The sequence below is a fragment of the Colobus angolensis genome, unplaced genomic scaffold (genome assembly GCF_000951035.1).
Source record: "Colobus angolensis palliatus isolate OR3802 unplaced genomic scaffold, Cang.pa_1.0 Scaffold138, whole genome shotgun sequence".
Lineage (NCBI taxonomy): Eukaryota > Metazoa > Chordata > Mammalia > Primates > Cercopithecidae > Colobus > Colobus angolensis.
Window position 1 is genome coordinate 4,385,185 of NW_012114466.1, and position 15,109 is coordinate 4,400,293.

General features: G+C 52.2%; 1 protein-coding gene across 1 annotated transcript in view; it reads left to right on the forward strand.

Annotated features, from left to right (window-relative positions):
• Nucleotides 1-15,109, forward strand: part of LOC105506599 (latent-transforming growth factor beta-binding protein 2-like) — a 28,196-nt gene that overhangs the window by 1,270 nt on the left and 11,817 nt on the right. Inside the window, exons 2-3 of the mRNA XM_011934803.1 lie at nucleotides 11-413; nucleotides 3,150-3,429. Of these exons, the coding sequence (XP_011790193.1) occupies nucleotides 11-413; nucleotides 3,150-3,429 (683 nt within the window). The remainder of the gene's footprint in view (nucleotides 1-10; nucleotides 414-3,149; nucleotides 3,430-15,109) is intronic.

Genomic DNA, 15,109 nt, shown 5'->3' on the forward strand with positions numbered 1-15,109 from the left:
CGGGAGCGAGGAAGAAAGGCGGCGGTTCCCGGGGGCCCCGCGTGCGGACCAGGGAGGGGCGGGACCCCGAGCGCAGAGGGGAGCTTCTCCCGGGAGAGGGGACGCGGGGTGGGGCGGGCGAAGGGGGACACGCCAGGAGGTGGAAGGGGAAAGGGTCGGACCGAGAGACCGGGACGGGGCGGGAGGTGCGGGACAGACGGACAGAAGAGCCGGCGCCGAGGGAGCAGACAAAAGGAAGCCCGGAGAAAAGACAGATGCAGAAGGGTAGAGAGGAGGCCCGCACGGCCCCGGGAAGGAGGAGGAGGCCCGTGGACCAGGAGGAATCAAGAGGGACAGTCCCACTGATGATAAGGGAGAGAGAAGAGGAGATGGGGGACAGATGGACACTGGAGAAAAACGGGGTTGGTGGGGCGGTGAGAGGGAGACCGGGAAAGAGAGAGGGACGGAGATGCCTGGAAAGCCGCGGATGAGGGACCGTCTGACAGGACGGGGAGGAGAGACAGAAGGGAGGAAGGCAGAGGAGACGCAGGGACAGACACGGGGAGGAGAGTCCAGACGTCGGTGGAGCAGACCCAGGAACGGGAGGGGGAGACCCGGAGGCCACAGGCCCAGGCCCGTGGGTTTCATGGGGACCCCCCACCCTCCCACCCCTTCCCCTCCTGCTCTCTGGCTGTCTTCAGGGGCTTCCCGAAAAGCTGGAGTCACATTCTCTCCCCGGCGTCATCAGAGGCGCTTCCTCCGGTGCTCTGCTTGGAGGGGGAGGCAGGGGAAGGGTCCTGCACGTCCTTCCCGGCTCCCTGAGGTCTGGTTTGGGTGGCATAGGGTCTATTCTTGGTGGTCCCGCGTGCCCCGAGTGAGGATGCTGGGCCCGTGAGACTCTTCCACAGCAACATCCCTCCTGGAAGCCCAACCCTGCTGCCCCATCCCCCTTGTGTCTGTGGGTGTCTCTCCCAAGCTTTGGGGTCCCTCACCTCTGAGTGACTGTTCCTGGCGGTGCCTATCTCCGCCTGTGTCCCTCCTCGTGTCTTTCTGTATCTGACTCTGTCTCCTCCCTGACCCTCTCTGTGGAAGCCCTGTGATTGTGAAACGCCAACAGCCTGTCCCCAGCATAAGCAAACCAGAGTCAAAGGGAGCAGCCTGTGCTGGGAGGGCTGGGTCGCCCTGCAGGGGAGTCTCCAGCCCAGACAGGAGCAGGAGCATGGCAGAGGACTGGTGGGGACAAGTGGCTTCTCACCCTCTCTTCTCAAACTCCCATGTCCTCTCCCCATACTCCACACCAAGGACACTCAAGTGTTGAAAGGTGTGTAGAGAGATAGCTCCACCCACCCGTCATCTACATCCATACATTTCCATCCCAATGAAGAAGGTGTCTAGGTGGGAGATTGGGGGTGAGGGCGCAAGGGGCTCCCGCCCCTCATTCCTACACACTGGCCCCTGGGAAGTGGGAAGAGCCATACCTGTGGCCCACTGCCTCCGCTGGTCCTGTCTCAGAAGTGGTCCCAGTCCTCCCAAATAGAAGCCTGGAGATGGGCCCTCTCTGGCCCCTGGGTCCCTGCCTTAGAAGCAGTGCCAGTCCTGCACAGCGTCCCTCCGTTGCCACTTTCCTAGAAGGCCCTCATGGATGTTCCTGCTGGCCCAGCCATCCAGTTGCCGGCTGGGCCCCCTCCAGCCCCTGCCTCCTGGTCCCCTGTCCACTCTTCCCCTGGGCAGCTGTCTAGGACAGGCCACCCACCTGAGCAGATGTAGCACCCCTGAAAAGCAATGCCACTTGCCATGTGTGTGTGCATGTGTGCACACGTGTGTGTGTGTGCAGGGGGGTCGTGCTGTTGTGTTTCTTTTTGATGCCTCTCTTCCTTCAGGGGTGGGCAGGAGACTTGGGGGCTAGGGCAAAGAAGAAGGAGCCTTGGAGGGCATGGATCTCATAGCCCCACTGGCAGATTTCAAACCCAGGTATTATGCAGGGGAGAAATTTAGAGTGGACACTCTTGGGGACCCAGCAGTCTAAGGTGAGGCCAGAGGCATGACGAGATGGGGACATTCCGAGCTTAGCCCTGGGGCACTGCCCTCATGGCAGCTGCTGAGAGTTCTTTGTTCTGCTGCACTCCTGGGTCCTTCTGTCTATCTGTCATCTGTCTGAATTTCATGCATTGCTAGCTAGAAGTCACAGCTCATTCTGTGTTGGAGTCCACTCTCTGCCCCAGTCAGCTACTGACCCATAGCAGATGTGACCTCACTGGGCCTCAGTTTCCTCATCTATAACCTGAGGAATTAACCTGGATTATAGCTTCAGCTCTGACTGTGCTGAACTATGCCCGACAAGAGGCAGGTCCCCTCCCTGCCTGAACTGTGTGTTTGTGTGTGTGTGTGTGTGTGTGTGTGTAAAAGAGACAGAGAGGCTTGGTGTGTATAGATGGACCATATACACAGAATCTGTTTTACTTAATTTGCCCCAACAGCTGTTCCAGACTGAAGGTGTATATGTGTTGGGGGCGGTAGGTGGAGAGTGTCGGGAGCCCTGAAAGCCTAGACTGAGCTTGCATTTAGAAGTTGGGATATGAAAACCAGGTTCACGTGTGGATTTCCGAGGAGGGAGGACCATGGGGGGAGTCAGAACCATGGATGGGCTCAGGTTAGCCCAGTTGAGGGTGTGGTTCTGCCACCAGACACTTTGGTGTGGGGGCGTGGAAGCCAGATGATGAAACCCATATTTCCACAGGCTAGGGGCAGGGTGGGATCCCACGTTCAGGTGACCTGCAGGAGGAGCCTCCTGGCATGGCCTTGGTGTCCCCATCTGGAACCCAAAGGGGCTGGATTTAAACTCCTCCAGGGACCCTTCTGACACTAAATTCTAGAATGAGGAGAGTAGGGGAGGGTTGGAGCGATGCCTGTGGGGGGATAGAGTGAGGAGAGTGGGGGAGGGTTGGAGCGATGCTTGTTGGGGGAGTAGGACAGATGGAGGAGGAGGAGGTTCTTCCTCACTGTCTCCTTAAGTCTCAGTTTTCTCATCTTTTTAGCGGAATGATAGCTCAATGGGATCATTGCGACAATAAATAAGGCCAAGCGTATTGATAGCATTGTCCCTGCCACAGAGTGGCTGTGCCAAAGATGCTACCAGTTGCCACTTGTCACACCAGATTGTCTTGTGACAGCTGTTATTGCCAATGAACCCACTGACCAATGGACGGGCAGAGGCAAGAGCTCCCCTGCCCCACACCATCAGCCACCTGCCCCACACCATCAGCCACCTGCCCCGGGGCCACACCTTACCTGTTGTTCCCCCCACACCCCTGCCCACAGGATCAGTCGACGTGGATGAGTGCTCAGAGGGCACGGATGACTGCCACATCGATGCCATCTGTCAGAACACGCCCAAGTCCTACAAATGCCTCTGCAAGCCAGGCTACAAGGGGGAAGGCAGGCAGTGTGAAGGTGAGTCCAGCCCGGCCCTCCCGGCCAGACCCTGAGGCTGCCAGGGCTGCTGCAGGTGGCTGATGCCTGCCCCATTCATCACCAGCTGGGGCTGGGCCTCCAGCACCACCGTCATGGTTGCTGACAGCACAGGCTTCTCTCGGCCTCAGGAGGGAGGCAGTGAACTTTTCAGGAATGCCGGCTGCTTCCCTGGAAGAGTGGAGTTAGAGTCATGGGGTGCCTGATTCTCAACTGGGCTTGAAACTTTTTGTTCTTTTTAAGAAATTGGCTGGGTGCGGTGGCTCAGGTCTGTAATCCCAGCACTTTGGGAGGCCGAGGCAGGCAGATTATTTGAGCTCAAGAGTTTGAGACCAGCCTGGCCAACATGGCAAAACCCTGTCTCTACTAAAAATACAACAAATACAAAAAAAGTTAGCCGGGCGTGGTGGCGCGTGCCTGTAATCTCAGCTACTCATGAAGCTGAGGTAGGAAAATCACTTTAACCTGAGAGGCGGAGGTTGTAGTAAACTGAGATGGCGCCACTGCACTCCAGCTTGGGCAACAGAGAAAGACTCTGTCTCAAAAAAAAAAAAAAGAAAAGAGAAAGAAAAAGAAATTAAGATGAAGATGAAGTATTGAATGATGTATTTGTGCATCTGCCCTTGACTGGCTGTATGGGGCTGGAGTGCAAAGACCTGGGCTTACCCCCTGACCTCCAAGGTCCCTAACGTCAAGTTCAAAACCACCTTGTAGGTCTCTGTCTTGAGTTCCAGTGCTTGGACAGACACTGGTGGATTTGTGCCATCTGTCTGTCTGTCCAGCCTTTCTGCCCTGCACCTGGGGTGCTGGTTAGACCTCCTGGCATTAGAAACTGCCTCCCCAGCAGGCTGAAAGAGAGAAAAGAGCAGCTCTGGCTGCATTTGGTGCCAGGACTCTCCAAGCCCATTGGAACCTTTGGAGCTTTTGTCCATGAGGGTCTGCATGGCCGTCCTCACCCCGTGGGCCTGGAGCAGGACTGGGCGTCTGGGAGCTGGAAATAGCTCTCTCCGAAACAGACACACCCCTGGATGGGGTCACTGATCCCCATCTTCCCTGTCTGCACCCGTCGTATAAATGAGGAAAGCTGAGGCTCAGACAGGAGAAGCATCTTTTGCAGGATTCCCATGTTCACAGTGACATGACAAGGACTGAAATCCAGGTCTTGTAGCTCCCACTCAGTGACTGTGGCAGCTAGTTTTCTTCTCCCTGGACCCTGCCAGCTGAATTTTTCCAAGTTTGGTATTTGTATTAGGAAAGTGACACGTGAGCACAGGATGGGTCCCGGTTCTTTCTGTGTAAGGCGTTTACAGGGCTAGAGTTTTGTGGGCGATGCAGCCACGCCTCCCCGGGATGCTGCTGATGTTTATCCTTCGCATTTGTTGAGCATTTATTTAAGGCTGAGTGCTGGGCAGATGACATCGCCCTGGATCATGCCTGGTTGGGTCATATTTCTGGCACGCTCAGGGCCCCAGAAGCCAAAGAGGGGAGCTGGCGCCTACCCACAGATCTCTGGAAGGAGGCCAGGCTGGAGGCACACAGAGGAGGCCATGAGTGAGAAGCCTGGTGGGGTGGCTGGCCTGGCTGCTGTCAGGGCCAGAGGTTAGCTCCCTGGTTCGAGTGGTACATGTGAGGCTGTGTGTGACCGCTTTCTGATCCTCTGTTCTGCCCCCCAGACCCAGTGTCCTGGCAAGGCAGGGCCATGGTTGACCCTCCATCTCTGCTGGTATAAGCCACTGACCTGGCCTCTTCATCCCCCAGCCCAGCTCCTCCTTAGGCCCTTTCCTGCTATCCCCTGCCCAGGAGGCCCGGGAGGCCTTAACCTGTTTCCCTAAAATTTTTCGGAGTTCAGCTTTAACTCCCCACTCTGTTTGACCCCTGAGTTAGGAGACAGACTCTTGCCCCAAGCCCAGCTCTGTTGCTCACTGGCTCTGTAGGCTTCATGTTCTCACCTGCTAGAAAAGGAAATTGTTTTGTCCTGCTGGGTATGAAGATGAGACAAGAGGAGGCTTGCGAATGTGCTGCAGGAACTGCCAGGGGTCTCTCTATCTCTCTAGTCAAATTTGGGCCTCCACCTTTCACATCCTGAAACACCTCTATCCTGGCATGCGCGCACACACACAGACACACACACACATGCACACACACTGGATTGCTCTACGTTTGTGAGCCCCAGCTCAGATTTCCTGCCTGCCTGGAGCTCCTTACCTTCTTTATGCATCCTGTCTAAATCTGAAGGCTAATCATTCTTTAAATTTGCCTCCTCCAGGAAGCTTCTGATACCTCCACTTATACATGCACTTACACATGCACACACATGCATGCTAGACTGCATTAGTTACCTTGCTGCTCCCAGAGGCTTCTGGGCTTCCCTCCATCATCACACTTCTGACTTGGTCATAATTACTTGTCTTGGTCCCCCACAGAACTGTGAGCTCATTTATTGAGGGCCCACCATAAGCTTGCTGTAGGGGTCACCATACCGAAGCTGTCAAACTCAGGCCATGCCCCCAGGAGCTCTCAGTGAGCTCCTTAATTAGAGAGGGCCTTTAACATTTGTAACCATGTTCCCAGCTCACGGGGCAGGGCCTGGCACTAGCGCGGGTCTACAGAAAACGTTTAGTCTGAGTTGGCTCTCCTTTGCCCAGACTGGACTTCACATTAGATGAGCAACCTCTAAGATATCCACAGAGGGAAGTGTGGAGCGTGGGGTCTGTGGAAGGGCTCGTTCTGGCCCTGGTATCATCTTGACCCTGCACAATGAGAGACAGGAGAGCAGATTCAAGGCTGGTCTCTTCAAGGGGAGCCTGGGTTGCAGCCCACCTTTCATGTGAACATTTGGGTGGTGATTTGCCCTCACTGAGCCTTAGTTTCTCCTTTGGTTGGGAGGACCAAAAATACTCCCCATCACAGGGCATCCTGAAGATTGAGTGAGGCACAGTATAGTGCACCAGGGGCTACCATCCAATACACAGTAGGCACTCATTCCACAGTATGTGCTCCATATACAGATGACAGGGTCATCACCATGGTCCTGTCATTATCATCATCAGCATTATCACCATCATCATTATCATCACCATCATCATCATCACCATCATCACCATCACCATCACCATCATCACCATCACCATCATCATTATCATCACCATCACCATCATCACCATCACCACCATCATCACCATCATCACCACCATCACCACCACCATCACCACCACCATCACCATCACCATCATCATCATCACCATCATTACATCATCACCATCATCACCATCATCATCACCATCACCATCATCACTACCATCACTATCACCACCACCATCACCACCACCATCATCACCATCACCATCATTACATCATCACCATCATCACCATCACCACCATCACCACCACCATCATCACCACCATCACCATCATCACCATCACCATCACCATCATCATCACCATCATCACCATCACCACCATCACCATCACCATCACCATCATCACCATCATTATGTCATCATCATCATCATCACCATCACCATCACCATCATCATTATCATGATCATCATCACCATCATCACCATCATCATTATCATCATCACCATCATCATCATCACCATCACCATCATCACCATCACCGTCATCATTATCATCATTATCATTATCATCACTATCATCACCATCATCATTATCATCATCACCATCACCATCACCATCATCACCATCATCATTATCATCATCACCATCATCACTGTCATCGTTAACATCATCACCATCATCATTATCATCATCACCATCATCACCATCATATCACCTGTTCTCACTAGCTGTCAAAGTGGTTTCAGGCTCAAATGAGACTATGAATGGTGAAGACCTTTGAAAATCACTCCGTTCTGCATACCTGAGGTGATAGTTATGGTGCAGCATAGTCCTTGCTCTCCAGGAGCTTGTGGTCTGGTGGGACTGCATGAGCTGGAAATTCCTGATAACAGATTTAGGGTAGTTTGGGTCATGAATCAATGTCTGTTGAGTTGCCGTGTTAACAGTACGAGAACAATTGTTAGGTACCAAGAGGAGGGCACCATTTGGTTATGCGCTCCCTAAACCCTCAGTCAGTGAGTGTTGGCATGGATTCTGGAGGCCTGTGTGGACCCTGTCCTGCTAGCACTCTGGTTTTCTCATCCCTGGGGACCCATCTACAGTCATCAATTTGAATCAAGGCAACCTGCCAGAGTGCTCACATATATACCTCACACCCTCAACACATAAACATGGAGAACCATCAGACCCCTGCTGGCTTCCCTGGGAGGACTACGGAGAGACATCCGGGGGCTTTGAAATCTGAAGGGACACCATATGCAGTGGTGGCCTGAGGAAGCTGGGAAACCATCCAGATGTTCACGTCCTTGGTTTACAGATGGAAAAATGGAGGCCTGCGGGGGCAGGGTCTTTCTTGGGTGGGGACTAGAGCCCAGGTTTGGTAGACCTGTTACTCCGCACTATGTTTCTGCCAGTGGTTATTCCTATCTGTGGCTCTCTGTTCTGAGAAGAGGACGTGAACAGTCTCTATTAAGGTCAGCATAGGGGTTAAAGCATTGACTTTGTTGCCAGATGGCTTGGGTTCAAATCCTGCCCATGTAGCCTGGGCATGTTATTTAACCTCCATTTGTTTATCTATAAAATAAGCATAATGTTAGTACTTACTTCATACAGATAGTGTGAGAATTAAATGAGTTAATGTATTTAAAGCTTTGAACATAGCCTGGCACATAGGATGCTGTATATAAGCACTAGCTGCCCTTACTGTGATGACGACGATGACGATGACGATGATGATGATGATGATGATGATAATGATGATGATGGTGCTATTGATGATGAAGGTGATGGGGGTGATGATAATGTTGATGGTACTGTTATGGTGCTCTTGATGAGGGTGATGGTGATGGTGATATTGATGATGATGGTGCTGATGAAGATGATGATGTATCTGATCATCATCATCATCACCATGTCAACGTCAATGATCACAATGTTGTTCAAGGTATGAAAGAACTGAAGCTTTGTCTTTTCCAGCAATTCCTGGGACCTAAAATGGTTGGGAAATGAGGTATTCTGGTTCATGGACTGTTCATATAAACCATATGCATATACCTATATCCCCACAGAGGTAGACAGTCAGGTGTGCCATTCACAGATGGCTGCTTATCGAGAATGTACAATAAAAAAATACATAGGAAAGAAGACTTTCCTTTGTTCAACTAAGCCTACTTCGGGGATGGCAAGTATGCCTTCACCTTCTGCCATAGCAGACATTAATAATCAATCACCACACCCTCCAGGCATTTCTGCAGTAGATGAAACTTGCTTTCCCTCCCTGGGCTCCCGCATCTGCAGGTCCTGAGCTGGAGTTAGGTTCTGCTGAGGCTGGGGTTGGAGTCTTGGAGGCAGTGAGCCCCCTGTCCTGCAGATCTCACTGACTGTGCTCTTTGCCGTGATAAGCATAGAGGACGGACTCTCAGCAGAGCCTTCCCCGAGGACGTGGCTGCCACAGTCTCCCCAGTTTTTCACCAATATGTTGAGTGTTTGCTTCCAGACACCCTACTACATGCTCCACGTCCATGATCTCATTTAATCCTCTCAAGAACCCTACCAGATAGGGAGTATGCCTTCCATTTTTCAAGCGAGGAAACAGGCATGGAGAGGTAAAGTGACTGGCCAAAGTTCACACAGTTGATAGAGGACAGCTAGAATTTAAGCCCCAAACTGGCAGTTCCCAAGGTCTGTCCTCTTGACCGCTGGGTGATACTGCCTACTTTTAACTGGCTCTCCCACAGGGACTGTCAGCTCTGTCTTCACCAACCAATCAGTGCCCGAAACACAGTTTCTCTGTCATTTGCACACATGGAGGCCATGGCATCATGGGTTGTGGGAAGCCCGATGTGAGGCTGACTGAGCCTCTTACCCACTTCACCAGGTCACCTTGAAACCTGCTGCTTACAAAATCCCTGTTAGCGAATCCAACCCTGGAGGCCACCTGCCCCCCATTCTGGGAACGGTTTCTTTTCCCACCTTCAAGGGCAACTTGCCTCATGGCCAGTGGGCATATGTGATGATGCCATGGCCTCCATGTGTGCAGACATGTTGCATCTGTGCCCAGGAGTGGCCTGGGGCCCCCTGCGATCAGCCTAATGCTGGCAGAGGGCTTGCTGTAGCCAGACAAGTGAGTGCCTCAGACAGCCGGGAAAGGCTCTGAGCAGGGCTGGAGATAAAGCACTGTTTTACTGATTGAATCTGAAGTACGTTGAGGTAGACTCATGGCTGTGTGGAGTTGGAAGAAACTTCGAAGGGCATTGAGGCAGCCCCTGTGAGTGACAGCTGCTGCCCCTCTTTGCAGCCCAGCCCAGGTCCGTACACACCACCGTTGTAGCCCATGCCACACTGCACTTAGCTTGTCCCATGTCTCCTCCTGGAATGTGAGCTCCTCAAAGACTGGATCTGGGATCTGTCGGCTCCCATCCCTGGAACCTAGAGACTGGGCCTGGCACAGGGTGTGGATGAAAGGATCTCCTCCTCCAGGAAGCCATCTCTGGTCCCCCAGACAGGGGAGTTATCACCTGTGAGCATCCTCACTCAGTGTGCCTGTCACACTAGATTGTGAGGACCCGTGCAACTTCCCTCAGGGCTAAGCCCAGAGCTGGTGTCAGTGGACAGTGAATGACCCTTATCCATGCTGGGAGGACCCAGGAAGGCCTCCTAGAACTTCACAGACTCTGAGGGTTCTACAGATGAAGGAGCAGAGGCTTGGACAGGGAGAGAGCTAGTCTGAGGATAACTGGTGTGGACCGATGGCAGAATTCACCTGGGGAAACTGGTTCCAGAGAGGTCTGTCTCTAGCCAGGCCTCCCAGGTGAGAGGCAGCAGGGCCTGGGTTCCATCCCCCATCAGCCAAGGGGTCCCAGCATCAGGCCAGACCCCCATCAGCCCATTGGAAAGCAGTAGGGAAGGCTCCTTCACTATGGAGGGATCGAGGGGCCTGCACAGCCCCTCTGCTTCTACACGTACTCGTTCCCTTGCTGCTGCTGGCTGGTCTGAGACAGGACCTGGGAATGGGAGGGTCTGGAAGCTACCATTTGTGATACTGTTGTTATTTTGATTTATTTTAGAGGTGGGGCCTCGCTGTGTTGTGAGCTATTATTGTTATTTTTGTTTGTTTGTTTTGAGACGGAGTCTCACTTTGTCACCCAGGCTGGAGTGCAGTGGCCGGATCTCAGCTCACTGCAAGCTCCACCTCCCGGGTTCATGCCATTCTCCTGCCTCAGCCTCCTGAGTAGCTGGGACTACAGGCGCCCGCCACCGCGTCCGGCTAATTTTTTGTATTTTTAGTAGAGACGGGGTTTCACCGTGGTCTTGATCTCCTGACCTTGTGATCCGCCCGCCTCGGCCTCCCAAAGTGCTGGGATTATAGGCATGAGCCACCGCACCTGGCCATTTTTTATCCATCCCTCCCTACCCAGCCTCACTGTCTTCTTTTAGTTCCTCAAACTTGCTAGCTTGTTCCTACCTCTGGACCTTTGCATACTCCGTTTCCTCTTCCCTGTCCATTTAGCTAAGTGTGTGCATCCGCTGCTCACCTGGCCCCGGGGGCATGGGCCTTTCGGAAGCTGCCAGGCCAGTCCCGCACTGGCTTCCTGGTCTGAATTAACCAGGCCTGTTTGTGCTTATTCTGGTGAGGGGCAGGCTGGGGGTGAGGAAGGGGCATTTCATCCCCTTTAAATACTTCAACTCATTTAACCTTAATTGCCTTGTTTTCATAGACATTTGCTAGGGAAAAGGACCAAATTATAGCTTAAATTGGGTCCTACTAATCTTAATTAAAAGCTCTCGTTTATAATCAGGACCAGGCCCCAAACGAGGAGCAAACCGCCCTCAAATGGCTTGTTTAAATAACTAAGACCCTCTTGATAATCACTGTTTAGTCTGAACCAACAGCACACATCACCCCTTCTATGTGTACTTAATTTTTTAGACCATTTATTCAAGTGGTTTATTCTACTTGCAAGTTCCAACTCAGGCCTTTTCCAAAATGCTATAATTAAAACTCTTGGGGGAAATAACTTTTTGTTTGGGCCACAGTATATCAAATATATTACTATTTTCCTCTTTTTGTGTGAAAAGGAAAAACATGACAACCTTGTGGCCATCAGAGATCACAAAATTAGCGTGTATGTAATGAATGTAAATAGTCACTTCCTGAATTTTATATCCCCAGGGTCTAGTTGTCAATCACTGAAGTTAGGTGGATTACAGAGCATGTTATTAAAGTGTTTTAACAAAATTCCTAATAACATACTCAGTGATCCATTTAGTTTAACATCAGAAAAAAAAATTCTTAAAACCAATTTGGCCTTCCTAGGAAATAATGTCCATGACCTTATTAAATCATTTTCATCATCATTACTACACACATTATTGAGACTCCAGATAAAATTCTGCTTTTTGGGAGGCCAGGAAAGGCAGTAGGAGGTGGGAGGGTAGGGGGAGAGAAGGGGAAATTCTTCTCCTTCAAGTCTTAAAACATGCAATTATGCATGCTAACGTGTGCTCTGCCGAAGATGAAAGTGCTCAAGTCCAGCAGACCAGCAGGCAGGAAGAAATTGGATGTGACTTAAAATTCCAAGGTGCTGTCAGCTAGCAATTAGGCAATGTTGCTTGCCAGCTCTGCTGCAGAGTTTAGGGCTCTTGCAGAGTTCTTGGAGCCAATGTCCATTTTTAGGAGGAAAAAGTAAAAAACTCATGCTACCGCATTTGAACTTTGGAGGCAAGTTCATCTCTGAGCCTCAGTTTGCCCGTCTGTAAAGTGTGTGTGCACTGGACTGTTTTCAGTTGAGTATCAAGAATGTTTACTGAACACCTACTCTGTGCCAAGCTGGGTGCTGGGGCTGAAACATGTTTCCTGCCTTTGACCTGCCTTGTGGGAGACACAGATTGGAAAAGATGTGGTCATAATAGGATATGGAAAGTGCAGCAATGAAAAGACAAAACGGTGAAGTAGAGAAAGTGCATATCTCCTCCAAGGAGGGGAAGAAATTCAGGAGGGCTTCTTAGAGGAGGTGTCCTCTGGGCTGGGTTAGGAAAGCATAACAGAAGCAGGTCTCTGATGCTCCTTCCAGCTGTGATGGTCAGTGGAAGCGTTTGTAGCAAGGATTTAGAGGCCTGCATTTCGGTCCCTCCTAACTCCGTGAGCCAGCGGTGACTTGACCATTCTGAGCCCTGGTTTCCTCATTGATCACATGGGAGCCACAACACCTGCCTTACAGAATGTGCACCGGAGTAGAGATTTGAGGAGGGAAGGGGCCTCGCTGTCTGTGAGAATGTGTTGAAGGCTGCACCAGTGCCTGCATGTTGGGATTTTTTTTGTTTGTTTCTCTAATTCCCCATTTCTCCCAGGGTTAGGAGTCTCTGCCCCCACCTCCCACCCTCCATGTCCTCCAGTTCCCCAGGCAGCAGCCCTTCTCTGCCCCCTTCCTCTGAGCCCTCTCACCTCCTCTTAGCCGCTTCTTATTACAGTGGCTGTATTTGTTTTTCCATCCGAGGAATGCTAACCAGCAAAAACCATTATTTCTAAGAAAATAAACCGTGGACTTGTATGCCTTTGAATGCTACTGAAATGGATGACGGCCTTCCCTAAAGGCCTTGAGACAAAGAGGGCTTGGGGCCTTGTGTGAACGGGCAAGGTCAGGGGTCTCGGAGGGTGCTCCCAGACCGGCTTCCAGATGGGCCAGGGCTGCGGCCTCTGGCTAGAAAGAGTGTAAAACCTCAGCCAGCTGGTTGGATGCCTGGCCTGGATTAACAGCAGCCACTGGCATTGATCACTCCCCACTCCCTCCAGGGTCTTCAGCGTGCTCCCCTCTCTCCAGGAACCCCCATGTCTTCTGTCTAGACCTCTTGCCTCTCTTATAGAGGGGAGTGGAGCTGGGAGTGTGTCCATGGAGACTGGGTTCCAGCCCTGTGTGGCCTGGGCCAAGTCTGTGGGCCTCTCCGGCCTTTGCATCCTGGCATCAGAGTTCAGCGGGGGCAGGAGATCTCAGGCCCCTTGGACCCTCGCTGTGGGCAGCTCCTTCCTCAGGGTGCTCCTCGTTTCCATGGTGCCCAACGCTGGCCTCAGTCTGTCCAGCATGAGGGGTGGGCTTCAGTGGGGCTTAGCCAACTGTCCCTTCCCACTGCCAGCCCTGCGGGCAGACGTGGGCCTGGTCGGTCTGTGGGCAGGAGCACATGAGTTTGTGTGCATCTGTGTCTGGGTCATTCCCCTCTCCAGGCTGGCAGCGCCTTGTGGCCAAGGTCCAGGCTAAGGGCAAAAGGTCTGGCCCGGGACAGCATTGGCATGGGAGGGAAGAAGGCAGAGAGGTGGTCTGATCCTTCACAAGGCCTGCGGGCCCCAGATTCCTGGTTCACAGAGATGCCATCTTCTCTGGACAACTGTGTCAAGGTGAGGAAGGTAGAGTCTGGGACCAGCCTGCCCAGGTTCAAATGTTGCCTTCACCACCTTCTAGCTGGGTGATCTTAGGAAAGACACTGAAGTTTTCTGATCCTCAGTTTCTTTTTCTATGAGCCATGGGAAGTGAAGACCTTTCTGCCCGGCTGTGGGGAGGATTAAGCCAGTTACCGTCAAGATGGTACCTGGTGTGGAGTTGCCACTGCTGTTATTGTATTACATTGGAGAGGAAGTCCACCCAGGGATTCGGAGAGAAGGGGAATGAACCCGAATTGCACCAGGCAAGCTCAGGCCCTGCCCACTGCTGGATCCTGAGATGAGAGAAAGAAGGCCAGGCCGAGAGCCCTGAGTTCACGGTGCCGTCATTCCCTGATCTGCTAAGATTTGTCTTTCAGCTCCCCTCTTTGGGCCTCAGTGACACCTTGATAAAATCCAGGGTGCTCTAGGATCCACCTTACTAATTCTAAGGGCCGGCCCAGGTTTTCAGGCAACTTCCTGTTTGTGATTGTCCTCCTGAGCTCGGAGGTGGCTGGGCCTGTGGAGCGGCCCCACAGAACCTGCAGTGTTTGGGTCTCGGGCCTCTCCTTGGCCTTTCCCTAAGGGGATGGGGGAATGACTGCCTGTAATGGGCAGGAGGGTGGAACAGGGGCCTTGACTGAGGGCTGGCAGAACTAGACTCAAGCCTGGCAGGTTTCTCCTGGCTTCCATCTCACACACGCCAACGACTCTCCTGGCTTCCATTTCACACGCACCAACGACTCCGTTTTCTCTTGACCGGGCTGCCTCAGCGTCCGTTAGTCCTGATGCTGGAGCCCAGGAGCAGCCCCCAGCAAGGGCTTCAGGGCGTTTTTGTGGGAGAAAGGGAATAATGAACTGGTCTTCGTCATATCGGTTTGATGGGAAATCTCCCCTGCTTTTTGGGAGCAACACGGCCCACCATGACCCCAGGCTGGGCAGGTGGCATTTGAGGTCAGTTCAGAGCCAGCCTCCTTGTGGTTGCCCTTCATCCAGGTAGAGATCCCTGGAGATGCGACTAGCCCAGTGGAGAAGAACACCGACAGCATTAGCTTGTTTGACTTCTATTTTTAAACAGCTTTATTGCAATATAATTCAAATACTGTACAATTCACTCATTAAAAGTATACAATTCAATGCCTTTAGTATGTTCACATTGCCAGTCCATTA